Source organism: Crinia signifera, chromosome 9, assembly GCF_055691185.1.
Source record: "Crinia signifera chromosome 9, ASM5569118v1, whole genome shotgun sequence".
NCBI lineage: Eukaryota > Metazoa > Chordata > Amphibia > Anura > Myobatrachidae > Crinia > Crinia signifera.
The window spans coordinates 134,129,448-134,149,572 of NC_139225.1; the positions used below are offsets into that span (position 1 = coordinate 134,129,448).

The following is a 20,125-nucleotide window of genomic DNA, read 5'->3' on the forward strand; positions in this document are numbered from 1 at the left end:
AGATGGTGGTACTGGGGTTGCCATGTGGCAATCACTAGTCAATTTTAGGGAAGGCGCGTTGATGAAACTGCTGTTGGCTTTGTGGAGCTGGGAAAATGCTTATTTGGAGTCATATAATTTGCACCTAATACAAGGCAGGTTAATGTGTACACCAATGATGATGACAAAAACCAAACCAGTTGCTCACAAATGCCCAAATATGAAAGGCCTAAATTTGCTGGTCCTAAACCTATTCCTGCAATATAGCCTCTGCACCGGCACAGTGTCATCAATTCATTGTATCACATAGTTGTGTTAAAATACTAAAACATCCAAACAGATGTGTATCCATCTCATAGTTTCTAGTGGATCCAGATTTGTGTGTTTAGATCACCCTCATAATGAATGTATTTTTATGTATGTGATAAGTTAAAAAATGTCTGCAACTTCTTGTAGGATGAAGATATGCCAGAACACATAGACGGTGCTGCCCAACCAGAGCCAGCTGCAGAGGAGGAGGAGCCAGTGCCAGAGGCGGAGCCAGAGAAAGCAGAGTGAGTGTCAGATTTGCTGAACTCTAGATTGCAATAATTTCACTATGAAGGTGCCCATACACTGGTTCGACTTGTCTGAGAGGCACAAGTTGGACCTCATTTCCCTTGAACACCCCCCCCCCCCCCCCCCCCCCCCCCCCCCCCCGCAGCTCCCCGGGAGGCTTCCATACAATGTGCTGTCGATGGCTCCAATTCAGGTTTATCCTATATGCTGCACGTAGAATCTCAGGCTTGGTTTGAAAAATGACAGGTACGAGCTGATTGGCCAGTGATAAAAACCAGACAGTTTATCACTTCACCAAGCTTAATAAATTTACCCCTCAGGCTCCAATCCAGTGCACGTGGGAATATGCATTGGATCCAATTTGAAGTCAAACACCTCCGTTTTCATTCGATATATCGTGCCAATCCGTCAGAATTGGATGAAAAAAGGCCAAATCACACCAGTATATGGGCACCTTCAATCATTATGTATCATCTTACATTGGATTTACCCCCAATATATTCTCTTTACTACCTTCTGAGATAATTATTGATTATATTCCAAATTTGAGATGATCAGGAAAGGAGAAGTATAAACCAGAAAACCGTAAGGTAGAAAATGTGAATAATGGAAAAGGCAATAGTCTGACAAAATATTAATGGAGAATTTTCGCCAATTTTTTTGCACATACAGGTAATTTTGCACATTTTATACTTATTGTTTGCGAGGCTAATGATATTGTATTTTATAAGTCATAGACCCCAGAGCATCTGCTGTAGATGGAACTATCCAAAACATGTAAATAAAAGAAGGACATACTGTGTAGACATAGCTATTATTGAAGTGTCCATCCGCTGCTTCCAGCTCAGAGAATGGGGAGAAAGGTGAGGCGGTGGTGGAGGAAGAAGAAGCTGCAGCTCCCGCTCCTGAAGAACCAGGAGATCCAGAGGTCACTTTCGCATCGAAAAGGAAAGGCCCAGCTAAGGAGAAGAAAACAGAGGCAGCAGAAGGAGGGTTTGAGTTCTGGAATGAGCTGGAGATCCAGAGAATCAAATTTCTGGTCAGTGAGGAATCATAACTTCTCATCAGTGTTACTATACATAAGGGGAGATGTATCAAACATTCTAATGAGGAGAAGTGCAGAAGTTGTCCATAGCAACCAATCCCATTTTATCTATACTTTACTTATAGCTGTTTCTATGGTAAACTTCAACAAATGTAATACCTCTCTTGTTGATTTCCATGTGACTCTGGTCTTCACAATGGTGTTTAACCAGTAGATTTCTTGTTTCTTCAGAACTATCTTTCTCGGAATTTCTACAACCTTCGGTTCCTGGCGCTCTTCTTGGCATTCGCTCTCAATTTCATTCTTCTGTTCTACAAGGTAAGTTCTAGTTGCAGTGATCACGAAGGACATAAACTAGGACCTCCCTTACTTGTTAAAATATCGTACGGTCTGTGCGATGTTATTTTGATGTTCATGTTATTTTTCATTGTGCCATTAATGACTATGGTTTAAAGTAGAGATGTGCACCGGCCACTTTTCGGGTTTTGGGTTCTGATTACCTTGAGGTTTTGGGTTCTAATGGGTTTTGGCAAAACACCTCCTAAGTGTTTTGTGTTTGGATTTTTTGGGGTTCTGATTTTTTTGTTAAAAAAGCATAAAAACAGCTAAAATCGCAGAATTTGGTGGTTTTTTTTGCTCCTACGCTATATTGACCTCAATAACATTCATTTACACTCATTTCCAGTGTATTCTGAACACCTCACACCTCACAATATTGTTTTTATTGCCAAAGTTTGCACTGAGGTAGCTGGATAACTATGCTAAGCCACACAAGTGTGCGGCACAAACACGTGGCTCATGTAAGAGTGGCACTGCAGCGGCAGACATGATGGCAGTTTAAAAAAATAGGCCCATAAAAGATACCTATCTAGCTTGATCATGCACTGTTTACCATGTGCAGCCAAGGAGCGGTGGGCATTTTGTGCAGCACAGAGTTTGTCTGCAAGTGTGTAACTGTTTTGATCACTTTAACATCCAACAAGACCCCTATCTGGCTTGATTGTGTGATAATGTAATCTGATTGTTTAATTTTGTGATTATTATTCATTTATTATTACCAGTCGTCTCTTAAATCATTGCCTAATAGGTGTAGGGGAGTGGGCTAATCAATTTTAAGGTGGCAGATGGAAGATGTAATGTAATGTAAACCATCACTAGCATTGGTTGCAGCAGTGGCAGTAACTGATGGACCCGGCTGTGCAGATAAGGAGGATGCTGACAGCGATGATGTCAAAGGGAGAGCCAGCGAACTGTTGCTACATGCAGCGCTGGAAAACTTTGCTGCCCGTGGTGATGCCATAGGGCATGCGTAACCATCACTAGCATTGGTTGCAGCAGTGGCAGTAACTGATGGACCCGGCTGTGCAGATAAGGAGGATGCTGACAGCGATGATGTCAAAGGGAGAGCCAGCAAACTGGAAAACTTCGCTGCCCGTGGTGATGCCATAGGGCATGCGTAGAAAGACGTAGCACCCAATAGGGGTCATGAAGGCAGTAAGCTTATAAGAGGCTCTGTCCAGAGGGATCTGCCAAAACCCACACTTGGCATTCAGGGTGCTAAAGACCGTTGCACCTGGCATGTCAGTGATCACCTGCTCGATGGTGCAGAGTGTGTATCTGTTTTGGTCAGTTTAATATTTCATAAGACCCCTATCTGTCTTGATTGTGATTATGATTATTTATAATTAATTTCATCTGATTTTTAATTTGGTGATTAGTAATATTATTCATTTATTATTTATTATTACCATTCGTCTCGTCAATCATTGCCTAATGGGTGGAGGGGAGGGGGCTAATCAATGACTAGGTGGCAGCTGGAAGAGTTCTATCTGGCTGCGACTTCTGTAACTCTATTGATCGCTAGGGTGGATTCAGGTGATCTGGCTCGCTAGGCGGGTGTTCCCTTTGCTCACTGCTTCACATGCGTCCCTCGTGAAGCTGTGCGCTCTGTCGAGGAGGATGTCCTTTGCCGGTAGAGAAGTACTGATCTTCTCTCAAGGTGTTACGACTCGTAGCTGCACTCCCCTGCTACAACCTCAAAACAAGCACCAAGACCCCTATCTGGCTTGATTGTGCACTGTTTACACAGTGCAGCCGAGGAGCAGTGGGCGATTGGTGCAGCAATCAGTAGAATGCAAAGAGTGATATGCATTTCAAAGACTCTCAGCAGTGGGCACCAGACCAGACAGGTAAAAAAAAATTTAGCCGCCCAAAAAGAAGTGTAATTGCAGCCGCCCAAAAAGAAGTGTAATTGCAGGCGCCCCCAAAGAAGTTTAATTGCAGCCGGCCAAAAAGAAGTGTAATTGCAGCCGCCCACAAAGAAGTTTAATTGCAGCCGCCCACAAAAAAGTTTAGCCGCCCAAAAAGAAGTTTCATTGCAGCCACCCCCAAAGAAGTGTAATTGCAGCCACCCCCAAAGAAGTTTAATTGCAGCCGCCCAAAAATAAGTGTAATTGCAGCCGCCCACAAAGAAGTTTAATTGCAGCCGCCCACAAAGAAGTTTAATTGCAGCCGCCCACAAAGAAGTTTAATTGCAGCCGTCCCCAAAGAAGTTTAATTGCAGCTGCCCTCAAAAAAGTTTAGCCGCCCCCAAAGAAGTTTAATTGCAGCCGCACAAAAAGAATTTTCATTGCAGCCTCCCTCAAAAAAGTTTAGCCGCCCCCAAAGAAGTTTAATTGCAGCCGCCCAAAAAGAAGTGTAATTGCAGCCGTCCCCAAAGAAGTTTAATTGCAGCCGCCCTCAAAAAAGTTTAGCCGCCGATGTAAGCCCCAGAACTATCCACGGCCAGCGCGCACAGAGTTAACCCGGCTGTCAGCCAGTGACTGACAGGCCAGGAGCGCCCCTGATTGGAAGAGAGGAAGGGGAAGAGGAGGCAAAGAGAAGGAGGAAGCGTGAAGAGGCTGGTCTCACGTGTGTGTGCTGGAGCCTGGCGTGAGGAGACCGGACCGAGACGGTGTGGAGGAGAGTGAGCCCAGAGCAGCGTGCGATGCCCGGCGTGTAACAGCCGCCGCTACCAGAGAAGATATCCGGAGAAGCGGGTGACGTCAGCGGTGACCCCCGCCGACCTCCGGGAGCAGAGAGGAGACGCGGCGCATCTGAACTGCCGCAGACGGGCAGCCAGTGACAGCGCGGGAGACTGTGACCCCCGACGACCTCCACACACACGCCGGTTACCGGCGACGCAGCGCTACAGAGCGCGTGACCCCCAATGACCCCAGAGACACATCGAGAGCAGCCTGGAGGCGCCCGACCCCAGCCATTCAAAGGGGGACAGAAACAGCACGCAGGAGGGTGCTGCCCCAGAACCAGAGAGGCCGCACAGAAGGCGTGACCCCCACTGACCCCACTGCGACAATCCGGGGAATACTCCTGAAGTCCCTACCCACCAGCAGCACCTAAGAGAGGGAGTGAGAGAGGGCCAGCTGCCCTGAGTGACCCACACCAGCTACAGCCCGTGACCACTAACTGTAAGTCTGCCCTTGAGGCTATAATAGTGTGATCCCTGCACAGAGAGGGTGTCCTCCCCAACACTGCCCCTGTAACCTGTTAGGCTGCCCGGCCCATTGACTGAGCTATGTGGGATCTGCCATGCCACTTTAGCTGATCTAGCCATACAGCGTTACTGGACCCCTAACCCCCCTTATGCTTTGTCCAGGCAAGGAAACCAGCTACTATAAGGGCCGCGGAGGCCTCCTTGCCATATGGCCAACTAACTGTCTCAGTGAAAGAGAAGGACTTTGCTAGAGCGATACTGCCACCCAGTGATTCATGCACTAAATTGCATCCTCCTATAGAATACTCCGGAACAGAAATTAATTACTCTAAGTCCTATGCATAGGCCCTTGTCGGGACTGACCTGTCTTATCAATAGAAAGTGTACCCGGGTACTTAAGGTTAGATACGTATTATTGTGGCGTAATGTGCTAAAGTTAATTGCTAATGTAGTTCCACAGTCTTGGTGTGGTATGTCACTGGTTCATGCATTATTGAGTGTGTTAATGCTGTTTTTGCATAGATTAAGGTATACTGCCTTTATTGTAATATAATGTTGCGAAAATATTGTTACAGTAAGTCATTACGTGAAAGAGGTTGACGGTCGCAGTGACCGGTCTTAGAATAAAAGGTCAACCTAATCCTGTTGTCGATTGTACTGTGTCCATTCCTGCATCACGAGAAGACTCCAGACTTAAACCCGTGGGATCGGGGAAGCATGACCCCCACTGCATCCATAAGGTAACCCCTCTTCAGGTGTTTACAATTCTCTGGCGTCACGAACAGGATTAGGTCGACGCGGAGTATAATCTGATCACAGGATGGACGCACCACAGGCCGGGGGTGGGCAACCGCCCGGTGTGCCCCCCAACGGCGACCAACAGGCTGCCCCGCCAGTGGCAGTGCCTGCCCCAGCAGCAGCTCCTCACGCCCCCATCACGCTACCCTATTACTTTGGGGCCCCATGGATGCTGACCTACAGTGGGGATCCCAACAAAGGCGCCACGTTCACGGCATTCAGGAATCAGATGAAGTCCATGGGTCAGCTCTATACCCCAAGTGAAGAGCAGAGAGTGCAGATATTAGTTGGCCAACTCACGGGCTCTGCCCTTAGCGAGGTCGAATCGTGGGAGGACGACCAAAAGAAGAACGCCGACCAGATCTTGACTCGGCTAGCCACGATCTTCGAGACCGCCACCCTCCCGGAGTTGAAGATGCAACTCTACGGTCGGAAACAGCGACCAGGCGAAACCCTCCGGGACTTCGCCATAAGTCTACAAAAGACCCTGAGGCTCATCCAAGCGGCCGACAAGGATGAGGTGCGTAACAGTGATGAGGCGCTCACACTCCAATTCGTGGAAGGGGTGTCGAACTCCAACATTAGGACCCAACTGCGACTCCTAAGGATGCAGATGTCGGGGAAGTCCTTTGCTGATTTTAAGAACGCCGCCATCTTGACCGTCGGGAACCACGTGGACCCCGAGGTTGAATACCCGGAGATGGTGGGGGTCCGAGGAGCCGTAGCCTCGAGTTCGGAATAAGTCGGCCGACTGAAGGGCCCAGCCAGCCGGGGTGGCCAACCACCAGCGGATGATTCAGAGCAGGCCCTCCAACGTCAGGTAGAAGACCTGGCCCTTGGGATGGCAGCTATGCAGCGGGACATACGCCAGCTGGTGCAACAGACCACGTCGGACCACGAGGAAGCCAGATGGAGGGCGGAAAGGCAGCCGTCAAACCAGAGGCGATGGGACCCGCCTCGGGGAATATGGGAGGCGAGCCTCGGACCAATTTGACCATCAAGGTCGACCCATCTGTCGCCACTGTCAGGAGGCCGGGCACGTCGAGAGAAGCTGCCCCTCGCCCGACCATTTAAACTCCAATGCCCCGAGGGAGAGGGCCGAACCTCGGGGAGAACGCCGGGAGTAGACTCAGACCCGGAGGAATGGTGGGCCCAATATGTAGGACAATGCCCGAGGATCCCAGTGGTGATCGATGGGATAGAGGCAGTGGCCACGATCGACACTGGGTCACAGGTATCCATGATACAGTTACCCACTCTCCAAAAGTATTGGGGAAAAGAAGTGCCGCTCAGACAGCCCCCCACTCAGGTGAAGGTGGTCACTGCCAATGGCCGCGAGGTCATCTACAACGGGTACTGGGAAGCCGATTTACAGATTGGACGAACATGTTTACCCAGGCAGGGGTATTTAGTGATCACCTGTGGGAAAGGAAGAGTCGCCCCCATCATCCTGGGCATGAACATATTAAGGAATTGCCCTGAGGAGCTGATTGCAGCGTTAAAGCAAGAACCAGTTAACCAAGACCAGGCTGGAGAGTTCACCCAACAGCATATCATCTGTGTCCAGGGGAGCCAAGTGGGCGAGAGAGTGCTGGCCCCGCGTACCCAAGGGACGGTCAAGTGGTTTAACGTCCGAAGGGGGTATGGCTTCATCAACCGGAACGACACGAGGGATGACATTTTTGTCCACCGGACAGCCCTTAGGAGGAGCCACCCGCGGAGATCTTCGTACAGTCTCAGAGAAGGCGAGACGGTGGAGTTTGACGTGGTAGAGGAGGAAAAGGGTGTCAAAGCGGTGGACGTGACTGGTCCAGGTGGGCTGCCAGCGAGAAGAAACCGGCCGGACCTCGACAGGTGTCCTTTCCGCAGGCGTGCCCATCGGTGTCAAAGTGGGCAGATGGCGGCGTCGATTTCCCTCAGGCCAGTCTCGCGGCATTCATCCTCAGAAGTGAACCTCGTCCCCGCCAATAGAGGACAGAAGCCGGTCGCTGAAGAGGAGTGGAATTACCGCACCCCTATGGTTAACAGACGTCCACGGCGTAGAGTCCGCCATACCTGGGAGGCCGAGCCCTACATGGTCACCAAGAAACCGAGGGCAGTGGTCGAAGTCCACGGAAGCGGAATACCAGACGAGGCCCAACTGTGTTGTGGGTACACTACCAGCGTGGTCTCAATATTGAAGTCCCACGCCCTAGGGCACTATCCGCATTGTATCTAAATGTGTCCTACCGTTATTTATAATGCCGTTCTAATGTTACAGGTATATAAGTGTATATGTATATTGTTCAGTTAAATGACACTGTTATAACTGCCGGTAGGTTGTTCTTCTCACTGGAAGTGTTTGAACGGTGAAAGAGACTTAAGTTCTTCAAAAGTCTAAAGGTTCGGACGTGGGGTCCGATAGCGTGGCGTGAGGACACGACCACGAAAAAGTAGGGGCGGATGTAAGCCCCAGAACTATCCACGGCCAGCGCGCACAGAGTTAACCCGGCTGTCAGCCAGTGACTGACAGGCCAGGAGCGCCCCTGATTGGAAGAGAGGAAGGGGAAGAGGAGGCAAAGAGAAGGAGGAAGCGTGAAGAGGCTGGTCTCACGTGTGTGTGCTGGAGCCTGGCGTGAGGAGACCGGACCGAGACGGTGTGGAGGAGAGTGAGCCCAGAGCAGCGTGCGATGCCCGGCGTGTAACAGCCGCCGCTACCAGAGAAGATATCCGGAGAAGCGGGTGACGTCAGCGGTGACCCCCGCCGACCTCCGGGAGCAGAGAGGAGACGCGGCGCATCTGAACTGCCGCAGACGGGCAGCCAGTGACAGCGCGGGAGACTGTGACCCCCGCCGACCTCCACACACACGCCGGTTACCGGCGACGCAGCGCTACAGAGCGCGTGACCCCCAATGACCCCAGAGACACATCGGGAGCAGCCTGGAGGCGCCCGACCCCAGCCATTCAAAGGGGGACAGAAACAGCACGCAGGAGGGTGCTGCCCCAGAACCAGAGAGGCCGCACAGAAGGCGTGACCCCCGCTGACCCCACTGCGACAATCCGGGAAATACTCCTGAAGTCCCTACCCACCAGCAGCACCTAAGAGAGGGAGTGAGAGAGGGCCAGCTGCCCTGAGTGACCCACACCAGCTACAGCCCGTGACCACTAACTGTAAGTCTGCCCTTGAGGCTATAATAGTGTGATCCCTGCACAGAGAGGGTGTCCTCCCCAACACTGCCCCTGTAACCTGTTAGGCTGCCCGGCCCATTGACTGAGCTATGTGGGATCTGCCATGCCACTTTAGCTGATCTAGCCATACAGCGTTACTGGACCCCTAACCCCCTTATGCTTTGTCCAGGCAAGGAAACCAGCTACTATAAGGGCCGCGGAGGCCTCCTTGCCATATGGCCAACTAACTGTCTCAGTGAAAGAGAAGGACTTTGCTAGAGCGATACTGCCACCCAGTGATTCATGCACTAAATTGCATCCTCCTATAGAATACTCCGGAACAGAAATTAATTACTCTAAGTCCTATGCATAGGCCCTTGTCGGGACTGACCGGTCTTATCAATAGAAAGTGTACCCGGGTACTTAAGGTTAGATACGTATTATTGTGGCGTAATGTGCTAAAGTTAATTGCTAATGTAGTTCCACAGTCTTGGGCCCTTATTCTGGTTGGTGCGGTCAGAGCCGCACACGGGGCTCCGACCGCACAAACCAAGGGCCGCCCACCAGACGGATCGCCACGGCCGTCCTTACACGGACGGCTGGCGATCCGCACAAAAATGGTGGAGGCGTACGCCTCCACCATGGTGGGAGCTGCCCCCTGCATTCGATGGTCGTCGACCATCGAAGGCAGGGCCGCACGCCGCGGCAGCTCCCGCAAGCTGAGACCACACGGACAATCGTCCGTGTGGTAGCTTGTATGGGGGCTGAAAGCTGACATCCGGCGACGTCAGCTTTCCGCCCCCATGTCATGGTAATGAGGGCGTCATGCCCTCATTACCATGCATACGCCCCGCGTTTGCATGGGAACGCCCATGAAACGCGGGGCGTACACATAGGGAAATGAGGGCATGATGCCTCTCACGCCCCTATACGCCCCCTTTGCGGCGGATGAAAGACGTCTGCGGCGAAGGGGGCTGCACATGCGCAGAATGACCTCTGCGCATGTGCAGACCAAAAACATCGGCGGTACGGCCGCACGCGGGCCGTACCGTGCCGATTAGAATAAGGGCCACGGTGTGGTATGTCACTGGTTCATGCATTATTGAGTGGGTTAATGCTGTTTTTGCATAGATTAAGGTATACTGCCTTTATTGTAATATAATGTTGCGAAAATATTGTTAAGTCATTACGTGAAAGAGGTTGACGGTCGCAGTGACCGGTCTTAGAATAAAAGGTCAACCTAATCCTGTTGTCGATTGTACTGTGTCCATTCCTGCATCACGAGAAGACTCCAGACTTAAACCCGTGGGATCGGGGAAGCACGACCCCCACCGCATCCATAAGGTAACCCCTCTTCAGGTGTTTACACCCCCAAAGAAGTTTAATTGCAGCCGCACAAAAAGAAGTTTCATTGCAGCCGCCCACAAAAAAGTTTAGCCGCCCAAAAAGAAGTGTAATTGCAGCCTTCCTGCCCCAGCCCTGACTCCCCAGGTCAGGGAGATCACATTCTCACCCATGAAGATGGTGATGGTGACACAAATCCAAAAGAGGACAGAGAACAATCTCTTGCACACAAGACCACTGTGCTGGATACAAGACAGACCAGAGTCCACCTAAAGGTGTTGGCTAGTACAGCATCCCTAAAAGTTTCAAGGCTCCAAAAAAAAAAATACTGCAGTGGCAGACTCCCAAATTGATGCAGGGTGAGAGCTGCAACCAGCAGTGGGCGATTGGTGCAGCAATCAAGTGGAATGCAAACAGTTGTATGCATTTAAAAGACAAGTCCCTCATACGAATGACTCCCAGCAGTGGGCACCAGACCACAAAGGTAGAGATATACGGCAGTATTTAATTATTTATTAGGCAGGCAGTATTTAATTATTTATTAGCCAGTGAGCCCCAGACCACAAAGGTAGAGATATACGGCAGTATTTAATTATTTATTAGGCAGGCAGTATTTAATTATTTATTAGCCAGTGAGCCCCAGACCACAAAGGTAGAGACATACGGCAGTATTTAATTATTTATTAGCCAGTGAGCCCCAGACCAGACGGTACATACGGCAGTATAGGCAGTGAGCCCCAGACCACAAAGGTAGAGATATACGGCAGTATTTAATTATTTATTAGGCAGGCAGTATTTAATTATTTATTAGCCAGTGAGCCCCAGACCACACAGGTAACTAGATAAGATATACGGCATTATTATTTATTAGGCTGTGAGCCCCAGACCACAGACCACCAGACTGGCAGATTCAGTGCAGGCAGCAGTGCAGCACCAGTGGACTATATATATTTATTTAATATAATTAATTAATAAATTATTAATATATATAATAAATGGCACAGCACAGCACCAGAGGTATGCCCCAGCACAGAGGAGACAGTAGTACTACAGGCAGGTACACAGTTAGACTGTTCTCCTAAGCAGAGGAGAACATAGTACACAGCAGCACTGAGGGAGACAGCCCTAGCAAATAAAATAATTAATTACAGCACAGCACACCAGAGGTAGACCGCACAGAGGAGACAGTAGTACTACAAGTACACAGTTAGACTGTTCTCCTAAGCTGAGAACAGAGTAGACAGCAGCACTGAGGGAGACAGCCCCAGCAAATAAAATAATTAATTACAGGCAGCACAGCACACCAGAGGTAGACCGCACAAAGGAGACAGTAGTACTACAAGTACACAGTTAGACTACTACACAGCAGCACTGAGAGACAGCACCAGCGATTGCAAAAGCTCAAGGTTAAGCTCAAGTTTAAGCCCCAGCAGCAGCACCAACAACACACCCTCTCCCAACCCACTACTTGACTGGCGGGCACGGCAGCCGCTTATAAAGCCTCGCGAAATCCGACGCCGGGAGAAAACGTTCTAATCACGCGGACGGACCGAGTCAGGCGGGAATCTCCGAGCGCTGCTCGGAATCGGGCTCGGAATGATGACGTCCGTGGGGGCTCGGATCTCTGAAATCCGAGCCCGCACATCTTTGCTGCGTGGCTTCCACACTTTCTTGCCTCTGACCTCCCCTCTATCATCCTCGGTGACTTTAACATTCCTATTGACATCAATAATGCTGCCTCCTCTAACCTTCTTGACCTGACCACCTCCTTTGGACTTTCTCAATGGACCTCCACCCCCACTCATAATCTCGGACACTCCCTTGACCTAGTCTTCACCCACCATTGTAATCTCTCTGATTTCTCTAATTCTTCCTTCCCACTCTCTGAACACAATCTGCTCTCTTTCATCCTTTCATCCTCCCCTCTCCCCTCATTGCCCAGACCCACAGTCACCAGACGTAACCTCGGATCTCTTGACCCCACTGTCCTGTCTTCCCTGGAGACTTTCCTCTCTCCTCTCTCAACCATGACTTGCCCCAACCAGGCTGCCTCTTTCTATTACTCTTCTCTCACCTCTGCTCTCGACTCTGTAGCCCCCCTCCACACTGTTCCCCTTCAACGCTCTAAACCACAACCCTGGCACAACAAAATAACTAGATTCTTGCAAAAATGTGCACGCTCTGCTGAACGCCTCTGGAGGAAATCTCACTCTCTGGAAGACTTCCTCCATTTCAAGTTTATTCTCTCCTCCTACAGCGCTGCTCTCTCCTATACCAAACAATCTTTCTTCAAATCTCTCATCTCTTCTCATTCCTCCAATCCCCGACGTCTCTTTGATACTTTCAACACTCTACTTCGCCCTGCACCACCCCTCCTCCCTTCATCCCTCACTGCCACTGACTTTGCCTCCTTCTTCCTCTCTAAAATTAAGGTAATCCGACATGATATCTCCTTCCATACCCCCTCTGCTGCCCACCCACCCCAATCATCCTCCCCTACCAACTACCCCACTCTGTCATCCTTCTGCCCTACTACAGCTGAGGAAGTCCGCTCCCTCATCTCATCCTCTCCCCCCTCTACCTGTCCCTTGGACCCTCTCCCCTCCCGTCTCCTCAGTTCCCTCTCCCCCACTGGCTGCTCCCACCTTGCTCACCTCTTTAACCTATCTCTTTCTACTGGCATCTTTCCCTCACCCTTCAAACATGCTCTGGTCTCGCCTATTCTTAAAAAACCTAACCTGGACCCTTTATCTCCCACAAGCTACCGCCCTATCTCTCTTCTCCCATTTGCCTCTAAAATACTAGAACAGCTGGTTTACAGGCGTCTCACCAGCTACCTGTCTGACCACTCCATCCTAGATCCCCTTCAATCTGGCTTTCGCCCACTTCACTCCACTGAGACTGCCCTAGTGAAAGTCACCAATGACCTGCTGTCAGCCAAATCCAAGGGTCACTTCTCCCTGCTTATCCTTTTGGACCTATCTGCTGCCTTTGACACTGTGGATCACCCTCTCCTCCTCCACACACTCCAAAACATTGGCCTCTCTGGCACAGTCTTCAACTGGTTTTCCTCTTACCTCTCCAACCGTTCCTTCTCAGTCTCTGCCTCTGGCTCTACCTCACCACCTTCTATCCTTCCTGTCGGGGTCCCTCAGGGTTCCGTCCTTGGCCCCATTCTGTTCTCTCTGTACACCTCCTCTCTGGGTGCACTCATTAACTCCTTTGGCTTCCAATATCACCTCTATGCAGATGACACCCAAATCTACCTCTCCTCTCCTGATCTGTCCCCCACTGTTTTCTCTCAAGTTTCCAACTGCCTCGCTGCCATCTCTACCTGGATGTCTGAGCGATTTCTGAAGCTGAATATGGACAAAACCGAACTTATTATCTTTCCCCCACCCAGAGCTATGCCCCCTACTAATATCTCTATCACTGTTAACAACACCATCATCTCCCCTGTTCCCCAACTCCGCTGCCTGGGTGTCACTCTTGACTCCTCCCTCTCCTTTGCACCCCACATCCAAGCCCTGGCCCATTCTTGCCGGTTCCAGTTACGCAACATTGCTCGCATCAGGCCCTTTCTCTCACAGAGTGCAACTAAGCTGATCATCCACTCATTAGTCATCTCACGGCTTGACTACTGTAATGCTCTTCTCACTGGCCTCGCTCAATCCCAACTAGCTCCTCTCCAATCTGTCCTCAATGCTGCAGCCAGGCTTATCTTCCTCTCCCGCTGCTCTAACTCTGCTACTCCCCTTCAACAAAATCTGCACTGGCTTCCATTCCCCTACAGAATCCTCTTCAAACACCTCACACTCACATACAGGGCCATCTCTAATTCCATTGCTCCATATATCTCTAACCTCATCTCCATTCATACACCCTCCCGCCCTCTACGGTCAGCTGATGACTGTCGTCTCTCCTCCACCCTGATCACTGCTTCCCATGCTAGAGTACAGGACTTTGCCCGTGCTGCACCCCTTCAGTGGAACGCACTCCCTCGCTCCATTAGACTCTCCCCGACCTTGCAAAGCTTCAAACGGGCACTGAAAACTCACCTATTCATCAAAGCGTACCCTTCCACTGCATAAACCAGCTGGTTATCCGACCCCTTGCCTGTTTACATCCTGCTATCTAACCACCAACCCCTCGCTTGCACCTCTTGTAATCTGTCTGTCTCCCCTTCCTACTAGATTGTAAGCTCCTCCGAGTAGGGCCCTCTTCCCTCCTGTTGTCAAAGCCCACTTCTCTTCACATTTCACTCACAGCTCTCCTTTACTCCAACACTCAGTGACCATCTTTGTCCACATACTCCTCTCCATCATTGGCATCAAGCCTCTAGTTGTATGTTGATTGGGTCCTCACTACTTACATTTAAGCTGTAATGTGTTTTGAACTGTGGTGCTCTTTATTTGTACTGTATTTTTGTTATTTATTCAATGTTATGCCAAGTTTTGTCTCCCTGTATTGTTCCTTTGTACGGCGCTGCGAAACACTTGTGGCGCCTTATAAATAAAATTATAATAATAATAATCTCTAGTTTAAAGACTGATTGTGAAAATTCCTTGGCTTTAAAACCTTTAGTAAATTTCTGCGGAAAGCAAGTTCTGAGATACTTATATTCCACTGTATAACAACTATGATTAGATATCTTTTTATTTCTGATGCTACATACAACCCGTCATGGTACTTGTGTAGTTTCACGGCGCCACCGTGCGCACAGTCTGTTAGAAACTTGGCAGCTTGCCAGACTCTGTGCGCGTGCCGCTCTAGCTGTTCTCAGCGCTACGTTACCAGCGTAGCATGTGCGCGTGCCGCTCTAGCTGTTCTCAATGCAGCGCTACGTTATCAGCGTAGCATCTAAATCCAGACTCCCTGCGACACCCCGGCACACCGCTATCAAAGGGGGTGTCCGAAATGTACATGCTACAATTTAGACGCTTTAGCGTCTGAATCCCGAGTCCTTGCAAGCCGCTAAGAAGGGGGTTATCAGGATTCAGATGCTAATGCGTCTGAATTTGGTAGGGTATAGGGGTGCACTGTGCAAAGCACTCCTAAACCTGTTCACAATGACACTAGTCGACGTAACAGCTGTCTACCTTGTTAATTCCACTATCCACGCCAACCCGAAGCGTGGCGAGCGGCGGCGGTACGCGTCCTACGACTTTTTCATACCCCCACTATCCACGTCGGCGTGGAGTTGAGAATAGAAAGAGCCCGAAGCGTGGCGAGCGCACGCGGATACCTGTGAAGCCCGCGAGGGGACGCGGATACCTGTGAAGGTATCCGCGGCCTCTCGCCATGCTTCGGGCTCGGTGGCTCGCTGCGCTTGCCACACTTTCTATTCTCAACTCCACGCCGACGTGGATAGTGGGGGTATGAAAAAGTCGTAGGACGCATACCGCCGCCGCTTGCCACGCTTCAGGTTGGCGTAGATAGTGGAATTAACAAGGTTGACAGCTGTTACGTTGACTAGTGTCATTGTGAACAGGTTTAGGAGTGCTTTGCACAGTGCACCCCTATGTACCCCTACACCCTACCAAATTCAGACGCATTAGCGTCTGAATCCAGATAACCCCCTTCTTAGCGGCTTGCAAGGACTTGGGATTCAGACGCTAAAGCGTCTAAATTGTAGCGTGTACATTTCGGACACCCCCTTTGTCAGCGGTGCGCTGATAACGTAGCTTACAAATGGAAAGCAGCTACGCTAAGAACAGCTAGAGCGGCACGCACACAGTTAAACAGAGCGTCTGGCAAGCTGCCAAGTTTCTGAGACAGACTGTGCGCGCGGCGGCACCGTTAAACTACACAAGTACCACCGTCATTACTCTGTCTCTTTGGGCAGAAGGAACAGCAATGACCTGGGACCGCACCCGGAATCGGTTGTAAATTGTCCAGCCATCTTTTCCTTATGCTAGGCAACATATAGTAAAAACATACAGTAGCTGTAAACAAGTGGTGGCAAGTGTTCTTGCAGCGGGTTCTTTCATACAGATTCCTAATGATGTCTGAACTACTCTATACATTATGGAAATTCTTAAATAACTTCAAAAGTACATTCATAAAACACTCACTTTATGTTTCTTTTGTGAACTTTGTAATCTCTTTCATGAGACATTTAAAAGGTGCATTGTGTCCTCAGTATCATGTCCGTTTATGCATTTAACATGCTCTCTTAAGAGATCAATGTTTTCTACTACCCACCACGTGTCTTACATCCACCAGACAGCTCCACTACTCCTTCCTTTACAGGTTAGCCTGCTTCCGAAAAGTCTCAAATCCTCTAAGGGGTGCCCTTGTAAACATCAAAGCACACATTTTATCTTTGACACCTCCTCTGATGGGCAGATTCTTCTTTCCTGCTCCTCTCCACGATCCACATAGTACTGTCCCTCCATCGCTCAATAGTTCCACTTCTTCTGCAGCACCAGATGGTGCGTCATTGTATAAGCCAATGACAATATGCTGCAGCTCATTCAGGACTTCATGAAAGATATTTGGCCGGTCTGACCCCCTTTATACTGTGATTGAGACTTGAAAGTTTAAGATCTCGCGGGTCACACAGATCATCTGAGTTATCTGCTCGTCAAGAAAAATGGTGGCTATGGAGGATAACCATACAATCCATGGAATTCCCCAATCTCTGCATACATCGTATATTACCGGATCCATTCTGGAGGTTTTCCAGAAGCTGCTTCTGGATGTCCCTATGTCTCAACTTCTTTCAATCTCCTGCTAAAGAACACTAACTAAATGGAGATCATTCATTCAAATTAGTTCAGCATTGAGAAAAGCCCAAGTTATATTTATATATAATTGGTGAAAGAAATAATTGTGAGGTGGTCAAAATTGTCTGAAAATGAATGTTATTCTTATTAGTAATACTGTAAGAAGAACAACAGGTTCAAATTATATGAGAAATCCAAAACCCAAGCATTTGAGAGTGGTTTTGACAAAAAACAAAACACAATGAAGATTTAGAACCAAAACATGGGTTTGCGAACATCTCTGCTTATAATACACTGTGCTGCCTATGCTGCGTCTTGAACTCAATCAGATACCCCAGGATGGGTCTTCAGGAAAGCCAATTCAGTACGTCTTCCCTACACGCTACAGTGACTTTCCTGTGCATTATATATCCAATCAATTGAATACGTTTGGAAGTCTAAGCATTATTAACCTTTAATTCTGAGTTTTTCCAACAACACTGCGAGGTAGGGCAAGAGAAGGGGTTTGACCAGTTGATTTTTTGTTTATGTACTCCATGTTAGACATCCTGACCCATATACAGTAGGTGGTTGTCTCTTCTAACCCACACTTTCCTCATAACCAATGATGAATATCAAATCTCGCCACTGCTACTAGTGACCAGTTTCTATGTACTGATCCTTTCAAGCTCGTCCATTCTTTTAATTCATGTTGAATTTGATGTCCTCAGGTGTCTGATTCTCCAAAAGGTGAGGATGAATTTGAAGGATCAGGAATGGAGGAGGATCTGCCCATATTTGAAGAGGGAGGCGGTGACGATGATGAGGAAGAAGAGAGCATTGTATACTTCTTCTTGGAGGAAAGCACCGGCTATATGCAACCGGCATTGAATTTTCTGTCCATATTTCACACACTTATTGCCTTCTTGTGCATCATTGGTTACAACTGTCTGAAGGTGAGGCAGAAACACTCGATGTCTATGTTTGGTATTATATCCATTCACCATTGTTGTCTTTTATTGCATTTCTATCATTTGGCAAATACATTTATTCTCAAGAAAAGCAGAACTAGAACATGACCAATTGTCTCCCATATATTCATTAGATTCCTCTGGTCATCTTCAAACGAGAGAAAGAGTTGGCGCGTAAGCTTGAGTTTGATGGTGTCTACATCACCGAGCAACCAGAAGACGATGACATCAAAGGACAATGGGATCGCCTGGTCTTGAATACACCGTGAGTGATTCTAATTGGGTAGAAGCTGATAAATGAGAAATGACTAATTTGTAGAATTTTTAAAAAATATTTCTACTAGCTTCTCTTTGAAATCGAGTTTGTTTGTAAACTGTTCCAGCGCTTGACACCTATATAACTACGCAGACACAATGAGGTTTGTCTAATCTAAATAACATTAATAATGAGTTGATGTTATCGGTTACGCCATACAAGGTTGGAGCCTTTAATAAATACATCTTGCCCACCAAATTTTCATGAAGGCTTGATTAATTCATTTGCCAGGTAAACATATTTTGAATTATTGTATTATGTCCAAAAAGATATATATATATATATATTTGGAGTCTTTTTGGACTAGCTATAGAATAACCGAGGTAACAGCAGCACCTTGGTAACTTGGAGCTGCAGCCCACATACAAACAAACGGTCTTTGGGACAATTTACGGAATGGTAATTGGAGGTGGACTAGCGCCTCCTGTACTTTCTTTCTTGTATTGTATTGTGTGTCTGATACAGTGCAGAAGATATAAATATGATCCGGTCTCCTGTTTTACAAACATTTGCAGGTCATTTCCAAGTAATTACTGGGACAAGTTTGTGAAGCGAAAGGTAAATATCATAAATTCATTAACATAAACTCAAAATATTCCTACTACAAGTCATGGTGACCTTCTCCTGGCTTCCAGGTATTGGAGAAATATGGAGACATCTATGGCCGTGAGAGGATAGCGGAACTGTTGGGAATGGATTTGGCCAGTCTGGAAATCACCTCTCAGAATGGGAAGAAGCGAGAGCCAGATAAATCCATGATTACATGGTAGGATTACACACTATGGGGGGGATGTAACAAGGCGTGGAGAGAGCTCAAGTAAAGATGCTGCCAAAAGCAACCAATCAGCTTCTTCGTGTCATTTTAATGACAGAAGCCGATTGGTTGCTTTGGCCAACATATCCATTTTATCTCTCTCCAAGGCTTGACGCATCTCCCTCTTTTTTAAGGCTTAGTACCATCTCCTCTGTACCTCAGGTGTTCTCCACATTCATATGAAAACCTTAGAGAACATGTTTTCCGCTCCGTGTGTATTGCTGGTGTGTCCTACTTACTTTTAGCATTAGTGGTCCCTTGGAGTCCTTTATTCTAATATGCCCAGAAAAGGAGCCTTCTCCTCACCATACAATAATCCACACATTGAGATCTATGCAGAGTCCAGGGGCATAACTATAGCACCGCAGCCCCCACGGTCGCAGGGGGGCGCTGTGCATGTGGGGGCGCCGGGGGGGCTGCGGTGCTATAGTAATGCCCCCGCCCCCCATCCCCCCAGGCTTACATGTCTGCGCGTCCCGGCTCTGCGCGACGGACCACGATAAAATGGCCGCCCCATAAAGCAGACAGTTCTCTGAAACTGTCTGCGGTATGGCGGCGGCCATTTTATCATGGTCCGTCTACATAGAATCTAATTGAAGCTAGGATGGCAGCCGAGACGCGCTGCAGCGCAGACAGGTAAGCCTGCGACGATGGGGGGGCACGGGCGGCCGGGGGAGGGAGGCCGACGGGGGGGCGCCCCCCCCCCCATTAACGGCGGGGGGGGCGCCGCAAAGCAAGCTACGCCACTGGCAGAGTCAGCCTCAATTGCCCACGAAGTAAATGCTGATATTCATATATAGTATGTTGATTGAGTCCTCACTACTTATATTTAAGCTGTAATGTGTATTGAACTGTGGCGCTCTTTATTTGTACTCTATTTTTGTTATTTATTCTATGTTATGCCAAATTTTGTCTCCCTGTACTGTTCCTTTGTACGGCGCTGCGAAACACTT

At 48.7% G+C, this 20,125-nt stretch overlaps 1 protein-coding gene across 13 annotated transcripts in view; it reads left to right on the forward strand.

Annotated features, from left to right (window-relative positions):
- RYR1 (ryanodine receptor 1) overlaps positions 1-20,125 on the forward strand; it is a 166,375-nt gene that overhangs the window by 135,992 nt on the left and 10,258 nt on the right. For all 13 annotated transcript variants that reach the window (XM_083159885.1, XM_083159890.1, XM_083159891.1 and 10 more), the window contains 7 exons: positions 436-533; positions 1,381-1,576; positions 1,814-1,900; positions 17,803-18,027; positions 18,177-18,307; positions 18,874-18,916; positions 18,994-19,124. In XM_083159885.1, coding sequence (XP_083016011.1) covers positions 436-533; positions 1,381-1,576; positions 1,814-1,900; positions 17,803-18,027; positions 18,177-18,307; positions 18,874-18,916; positions 18,994-19,124 — 911 coding nt within the window. The remainder of the gene's footprint in view (positions 1-435; positions 534-1,380; positions 1,577-1,813; positions 1,901-17,802; positions 18,028-18,176; positions 18,308-18,873; positions 18,917-18,993; positions 19,125-20,125) is intronic.